The following is an 8,196-nucleotide window of genomic DNA, read 5'->3' as shown; positions in this document are numbered from 1 at the left end:
AAAGTTATATTTGAATGCAGTCTTATCAAACTTAAGTGCAATTCTTTATTCCTGCTTAGCTGCATTGGTTAACTGAAACTGAAATACAGAAGAACGTATTGTAGGTCACACTGTTTAGCAGTACCCTACTACAGAAATGTGGTACAGTATATTTCCTAGCCACAGCTAGGCAGTATAAGCAAGCCTTAACAAGAAGTGAACTGTGAGTGTTGAATATGTTGCTGTATTGTTGGATTAAAGGGGTGGACACAATTTCAGTTTCTTCGTGAAACAAGCAATATACAAACTATACTATATAACAACAAAAAATTATATTTCCATTGAATTTTCTCTTTCAACATGAAGTTTGTACAAAATCTACACGTCGTGTCAGTTATATTCCAGTTCAATGATCCCTTTGACAGGGATGAAATCAAAGTAACACTAAATAAATAGGCTATAGACTCAGAATGTGAGTTTTGGTCATCTCGGTGCTCGGTCTCATAAAATATGGTTCATGTGCAAAACATCTAATCAACAGAAAGACCACTACCAAGTTAGATACTCCTTCGCTTCACTTTGTTAACAGCTCAGGTACGATAGTCACTGAAGCATAATGTAATAAGAACTTAAACTTAACAAGACCAGCTGAGCCCTGCTTCAATATTCAAAGTGATTCAACATCCTCAGCCAATCAGCTCTGTGAGAGAATCTGAGGGGTGGGGTTTCAGTCTGTGGGAGGAGGGAATGGTCTCAAGTGTTCCCTCCCATCTTCCTCATCGCTCCAGCGTTCCCATCAGAGGCTCCACAGTGGACAGGAAGCATGCTTCAAACTCCTGATCGGAGAAGCGGTCGACTGACCGCCTGGCGTTCCTTCGTATCTCCAGTCTGGCCGCGGGCGCCAGCGCCAGGATGGCTTCCATGGCGGCGGCGAAGCTGTCCTCGCTGTCTGCCAGGAAGCCCGTCTGGCCGTCCTCGTAGGGCACCACGATGTCCAGCTTGGGCCCGCCGGACTTGTGAGCCAGGATGACCGTTCCCGCAGCCATGCACTCCACAACGCCTAGGAGAGAGGGACAAGAAACACTGGACTTAGAAAAGGGGGTGAAGGTCTCTTTCAAACTAGGCAATAAAGATGTGCTTTCATGAGAAAGGAACAAAGAATAAGGCTTTATTTACCTATTCCAAAATGTTCGTTCCACATGGTATGCAGACCAATGGTAGCATTCGCCAGCTCCCTCTTCAGCTCCTCAAAGGGCACGTTCAGTTTAAACTCCACCCTGTCCGCCACACCCAACTCCTGGCACAGCCCCTTCAGCATCAGCACCCTATCCTCATCCTCCTGGTTCCGGCAACCACCAATCAACACCAGCCTCAGCGACTCCCGCCCACCTGGCCCCGCCCCCTTACTATCCAGCAGTTTCCTGAACGCCCTGATCTGCAGACGGTGGTCTTTCTCCGGTCGGAACTGCCCAATCGAGACTATCGAATGACACTTCCTGTCTGCGTGCCCGAGTTCCCGTCCAAGCTCCTCCCATCCCTCCTCCCCTTCGTCCTCCTCGTCCAGTGGGATGTCCAGGAAGGCTCTGACGTCGCAGGGGGGGTAGACCACGCTGGTGCGGTTGGGGGCTCGCCACAGGGCCAGGATGTGGCGCAGGGTCCAGGTGGAGTTGACCATGATGATGTCGCTGCAGGAGCCGGCTAGGCCGTAGAGCAGGGCGAAGGCGCAGTAGTACAACACCTTGGCCGCGCTGAGGAGGGGGTTACCAGAGATGAAGTCAGCGTTGTTGAACCTAGGCAGAAGTAGATGATAGAAGAGCAGATTGTTAAAATCACAAGTTTGGTTAAAATAACTTTATGGTTTGTGGCTATCAATCAGAGAAGACAAAAAATGGAATGACACTAGGGATGTAATGATAACCGGTATAATCATAAACCAAGATAAAATTGGATTAAATTGATTGCGATAAAATTATCATTAAAGCCATGTTTGATTTCTGCACTTACTGTTAATACTGACCAGCAACCAAAGTTAAAGACAGTCTCCAAGACGCATTATTTTAATGTTTATGCAAACAAAAAGTGCAAAGTCCTGCTAATTATATTTGTGGTTTTCAATATAAAACTTGGTGAAATTATTTCAGTGTGTGTATCGGTAGTTTTAGAAAATGTTCAGCACATTTTATAATACTGCGATAATACTGATAATCCTGATCATTTTGCTCACTATAATCGTGATGATAAATTCTCATACCGTTACATCTCAAAATGACACCTTATTAACACAGTATCCATTATTTTAACTAATGAAACCACGGCAGTAACCAACCTAGGGTTCCTCTCTCGTACCACAGACAGCATGTCAGTACTGACGGTAGGGTAATGCACGTAGCTTCCGACCCCGCAGCCCCCCAGGTAGCGGAAGACGGGCAGCGTGAAGGCGTAGCCCATCGAGTCCACATAAAGGTCGGGTACGAAGGCGGTGAGCGCCTCCCAGCCCAGGAACATGGAGCCCATGCTCTGGCCCAGGAGGGTGAAGTGCGGATAGGAGCCGGCCTCCACCAGCACCCGGTGCATCAGGAAGACGAAGGTCACCGGTCGCGGCAGACGGATGTTGAATCGCTGACGAGCTCCTTCCAGGATCTGCTCCCCTGTTACTCCCTGGTCGCCAGTGTACACCACAAAGGAAACGTTGGGGTATCTGAGGAAAGGGTTATGTCAATGAGACAAGGTAGTGTGTTCTATATAATAAGAAAAGTGGATGAAACACAGTCATAAAACGACAAAGATGAATTCAAGAAATTGAGGGTATGCACATTAAATTCTTTCAGCTGTTCACACAACTTGTTTTGAGTTTGACTAAAGGTTGCGTTAGCACGCTTACCTATTCTGCAGGGCTCGGAGAGCACACCATAGCACCCGCTCCCCGCCTCCGCCAGCGTGGCAGTAGGGATGGAAGAAGGCCACCGTAGGCGAGCGGTCTTGGGACAGTCGTGCGTTGCGACGACTCTGCAGCCACATCCGGACTCCCATGACGAGCAGGACCAGCAGCAGCGTCAACACCACGCTCAGATAGACGCATGGCAACAGCAAAGACCACAACAATCTGTTTGAATGTAAAACAGATCACCTAATGTTAACGTTAGTCCCCACACCGCAAAGAACAACATTGCATGACGTGTACGTTACGTAGCTATCTTCGAAGATGAATGTTGTTGTTGTTCTCATACAACACATTTAACAAAATCCATAAGAAAAAAGCTTGCCAGCTCTAACTCTGTGTCGTTGTAGCTAGTAAATGACAATCCGATCGAGCAATTTTACCTAACGTTAGCTTGGCTAAAATGTGGAGCTAGCAGCAGCTAACGTCAGTCTAACTCCCATTCTGTCCCAGCCTAGAGACGAAACTCGGCGTCGATTATTTACGTTTCATTCCCAGAGTATACATCTCTGCTGGTGTTAGGAACAACATTATATCATCCATTCACTTATCATTACCTGATTAAGTCGCAAAGGCACATAGACAGATGATCATGGCCAGCCATCTTGACAACACGTCGAACTCGTTGCTGTCTGGCTTCTTCTTCTTCTACTTCTTCTTCTTCTTCTTCTACTCCTTCTTCTTTTGATTTCCGGCGATACAACGAAAATGGTGACCGTGGAACCTTGTTCGAAATGTGTGACGCTAGAGGTCGCTGTTAAGCTATTTCAAGCATAAATTCGCTCAAATGCTTGTTCTCCCGGCCTAGTAAATTAATCTGTAGTATACAGGTTGTTCGCCAGAGTCGACTCTACTTCCCGATGAGGCGAAGGTCCTTTGATGTATGTAGAACGATGCTCAACATGACCAGCCTGTTGTAGCGAGGCCATCTTCTTCGCAGTTGTGTGTTGGGGCAACAGAAGCAGCATAACATGAACTGTATCTTGCAGAATGACGCAGTCCACAGCCGAGCAGGCAGAGAGGTTCCCTCATTGGCCTATCATGGAGAGAAATGCCTCAGCCAAGAAAAAAGCCTTTGTTTTCTCACAGATCTTTCTCAACACTTAATAAGCAGTAGGCTAGTTACTCCATCTAAAAGTTCCAAACTGTGCGTGGCAGCTGGAGAGAGACAGTGAGATTAGTCTGAAACTTGACAGGCCACAGTTTCATTTAAAGGTTCCAGGACAGCAGTCAGCTGGGTTGGGGGCCCTGCGTTGGAAGAGTGAAAAAGAGATTCACAAACTACAGAAGATCCAGCATGGGCTCCTCAAAGTACTGGACAGAGTGCCATCATTCCATGCTGTTTCAGAGAAGGTATGTGACATCCTTCTCTAAGAGATACCAGAGAGATCCTGGATGAGGGATATCTAATCTTATCTTTCTCTCATGACAATCACTATAGTGGGGATTGATTGGCTTATGGACATGTACTGGTCATCTGTGGACATGGAGGTCAAACATCTCATCCTCCCAGTTTTCTCTGGCCTCCCTCACATCATGCCAGTCACAAAAAAACACCTTCCGCCATCTCTTGCACAGCCAGAGTGATTGAACAGTTGAGGTAGAAGGATGTTAGGCCCTAGACTGGTAAAATGTGGACATGCAGAATGATTGATACACCGCGTCTAAGTATTTGAATAACTTCCGCTTGACTGAACCTTCCCTTTATCCCCTGAGCTTAATGTTCATTTCAGTTCGTCATGGGTGTCAAATATCATATCTGCTGTCAAAACATAGGTTGGAAAATTCCTAACCGCTGCTGCAAGTACTGGTCCAGTACTTGAAAACATACACCAGGATGGGTCTCGTAACAGTTTTACTGCAACGTCTGAGACTGTGTACCATGTATTTCATCTTTAGCTTCAGCATCATAACATATAAGGAAGTGCCTCTTGTAAAATAATGATACTGGCTCCATAGATGATCATCAAGATCATCTATCTCGTGATATGGATGTGTGAAACAGAGATGCTATATGGAGGCTTCAAAGCAATCCTCAGATGAGGTGTGTATGTGTGTGTGTGTGTGTGTGTGTTTGTGTGTGTGTGTGTGTGTGTGTGTGTGCGCGTGCGTGTGTGTGTATGTGTGTGTGTGTGTGTGTATGTGTGCGTGTGTGCGTGTGTGCGTGCGTGTGTGTATGTGTGTGTGTGTGGTTCCTCATGCTTCCTCTCCATACAGCAGACAGGACAGACTCTCTGTCTGGTTCTTGAAGCTGGACAGGCAGTTCAGAGTGCAGGCATGGAAGATGAAGGGCACTCGGTGCCGCCCAAAGACACTGTAGCACGGCCGTATGACCGCCAGGCCTGGGCCATAGAGAGGACCCATGCAGCAGTCACACACACCAACCCTGGGGGGGGCACAGAGACACAAGGCAATTATTAAGAATTGTAAGATATTTTGGTTGTATTAACCTGGCAGTACTGATACGTGCATTATGAATGGAGGGCTACACATAAAGCAGATAGATAGATAGATAGATAGATAGACAGATAGACAGATAGACAGATAGATAGATAGATAGATAGATAGATAGATAGATAGATAGATAGATAGATAGATAGATAGACAGACAGATAGACAGATAGATAGATAGCAGGAGATGCAGGAGTCAAGGCAACTGGAAAAATCATATCCAATTGTGATTTGTGTGAACTATAGCCCTTTAAGCTCTAACCCTTGTGTACCTGCTGAGAGCTAGCTGTGCCTCTGGCGGCAGGCTGTGGTAGCGCAGACAGGGCTCAGTGAGAGAGAGGGCATGTGTGGCTGAGTCAACCAGTTTCTGGGGGGAGTTGCTACTGAAGCTCTTGGTGAAGTAGGGGTGCATGTAGTTGTTGGCGATCTTTAGCTGGGTGATGTTGAGGCGCAGGGCACCGCAGGGTAGAGCAGGTAGCTGGTTCCCCTCTAAGTTCAGATATTCCAGGGTCCTAGGGAGAGAGGAACCTGTCTTTACATTCAAAACCCTTAAGCCTAATTTATGCTTCTTGAAAAGTGTCGCTCGACATGTAGCGTTTATGCTTTGGGCGACGTTTTGCGTCGTCTCTATGGTAACAATCAGCTGCGCGCTTGTCATTTTGTTGCCATTCTGAGAAGCGGCTTTCTGAGGGAAATAGTGTAATCTGAGGTATAGAGGTTATTCAGAGAGCTGTTTTCATTGTGGTTTGTTTTCATTCTGATCGGGAAAATGGCTGAACCGGTGTACCGGAATCCCCCCCCCGAATTCTGCAGTAGCCTACTTGGGCATCTCTGTGAAGGGGCAGGGATGATGAATTGTATAGATGGGGCTCTCTCCTCACAAGCTCAAAGAGCCCTTCCTCTACTCCTTCCATGACAGCCAAATGAACACGCATATCCATGGCAACGCACAAGCCTTCTATCTAGCTATCCAATCACAATTGAGCAACAATATGTGACGGAGTCAATGACACTAGAAAAATCCGTTGCTGCGCGACAGCCCTGGCAACACTTTTTTTCACCAAAAAAGTGTTGCCCATGCAAAAAAGTGTTACCCATGACGTCAAAAGTGTCGCTCGACTTTTTAAAAGTGTCGCAAGGTGATAGGAACGCATACAGCAGGAGAAAGACTATTCTCCTCAGCACAGTCAATACCTGAGTTTCTGGATGTCATTGGTTAGTGATGAGAGCAGGTTATAGGACATGTCCAGATACTGCAGACAGGGTAGCTGGTAAAGCCTGGCGAGAGATAAACACAAAAGAGTCCAGGGTTTTTATTCTCTTTCTGAAACTACACTGTAGAATGAACCACTTTTTCCAATTGCTTCATAATCCACAGCACATAGACGGTAATGTGGATACACACTGCATAGACTATTCACAAAATTCCAAAACACCCAGACACACAATGGAGTTATGTATAACATTATTACTGTACATCATCATCCTCAACCTACGCTTAACCTCTGATCTTTCTGCTGTGAAGCTTGGGGAATCCCCAGGTACATTTTTTATTTTATTCAACCTTTATTTAACCAGATAAAATCAACTGAGAACCAATTCTCGTTTTCAATGATGACCTGGCCAAGAGGCCCATTCAAGAATAAATACATACAAACATACAGAAATACACAAGAATAAATACATACAAACATACAGAAATACACAACGTCAACACAGAACAATACATACAATACATGAGAACGGCAAAGACAGCAAAGATGTCATAATGATAAATAAATAAAAACAGAATCTAGCGCTATGTGTGAAGGGGGGGGGGGGGTACGTAATAATTGTGGCTCTTACTCGGAAGGCAGCGAGGTAATTTTGCAGAAAGAAATGACGAAGGTCTTGAGCCTGAGGAGTCTGTGGATGCCAGTAGGTATCTCCTCAATGGGGTTGTCTCTCATCTTCAGCACCTCCAGCTGTGTGAGCTCATACACCTTCCACACACACACAGGGCAGACGGAGAAAGCTGGATGTGCTGTATCTACTGTTAAATGAGTATTGGGTTGTTTTGACCTTTCTTCCAGATCCTCATTTAACAGAAAACAAAACTTACTTTCACAAAACAATAAATTGAGTTAATAGTTCAGGACAATGTAAGACCCACTCTGATGCACATGTATATGCAAGCAAGAAAAACAGGCCCTCAAAGATTAGCCTGACACAAAATGGCAACAAGTACTGTACACATGTAAACATGTTGTCCCCCACCCATTATGCATGTTCCCTTGTGGTATCAAGCCATCTGCTGCTCACTAGGTGTTTTTATACAGAGATCCCACTATATTGCCATAAAGAAGACCTCATTTCACCTCACCTCAATTTTCTGGCTTTGTTTGCTTATAATGAACCAAAGAAAAATTATTTTATAAAGCATGCCAGCAATCTGGAATTGAGAGGTGTGACCCTCATTCGCTAGCTGTTAAACAAGTCCATGCACCTGTATGGTCAAAAGTCCTATAATGAATGTTGAAATACAGACTTATCTAGCGCTACTAATGTCACATCATGTGTCTCAATCATTGACCAAAGTAAGCTCTCTACAAACCACGTTAGAGTGAATAAGAGTATAATAACGTCTCCATCTAGTGGGCATTCACTATAATGAATGTGGAAATACAGACATATCTAGCGCTACTAAACACCTCAAGCTCTACTCTCTGCGGATGTAGAAAGAACATGGTTTCCTGAGTAAACTTGTCTGAGACTATACTGAGACACCAAGCATAGTTTTTGATGTAAAAATCTAAATGTACTTGTCAATGAAAAATGCATTGGAAAGG

The 8,196-nt window shown here is 45.2% G+C and overlaps 1 protein-coding gene across 1 annotated transcript; it reads right to left on the bottom strand.

The window, feature by feature from the left end:
- Positions 1–25: 25 nt before the first annotated feature.
- LOC311320437 (GDP-Man:Man(3)GlcNAc(2)-PP-Dol alpha-1,2-mannosyltransferase-like) lies at positions 26–3,539 on the bottom strand. Its single transcript, XM_084452179.1, has 5 exons — positions 3,475–3,539; positions 2,861–3,082; positions 2,306–2,677; positions 1,156–1,769; positions 26–1,039 (listed from the first exon to the last, which is right to left on the bottom strand). Exons 1-5 carry the CDS (start codon positions 3,519–3,521, stop codon positions 756–758), a joined length of 1,539 nt encoding a protein of 512 aa, XP_084308305.1. The 5' UTR covers positions 3,522–3,539; the 3' UTR covers positions 26–755.
- Between the last annotated feature and the right edge of the window lie 4,657 nt (positions 3,540–8,196).

This window comes from Borostomias antarcticus (assembly GCF_949987555.1).
Source record: "Borostomias antarcticus genome assembly, chromosome: 17".
Taxonomy (NCBI): Eukaryota; Metazoa; Chordata; class Actinopteri; order Stomiiformes; family Stomiidae; genus Borostomias; species Borostomias antarcticus.
Note: the sequence above shows the minus strand (reverse complement) of the source record. Positions and strands in the feature narration are given on the sequence as shown.

What these genes read in the sequence shown, in the direction of transcription:
- LOC311320437 (XM_084452179.1), bottom strand. Translation starts at nt 3,521, where the DNA reads ATGGCTGGCCATGATCATCTGTCTATGTGCCTTTGCGACTTAATCAG. An exon ending in CTCCGAGCCCTGCAGAATAG is followed by an intron (nt 2,678 to 2,860) that starts GTAAGCGTGCTA and finishes CCCTTTCCTCAG; the next exon opens with ATACCCCAACGTTTCCTTTG. An exon ending in GTACGAGAGAGGAACCCTAG is followed by an intron (nt 1,770 to 2,305) that starts GTTGGTTACTGC and finishes ACTTCTGCCTAG; the next exon opens with GTTCAACAACGCTGACTTCA.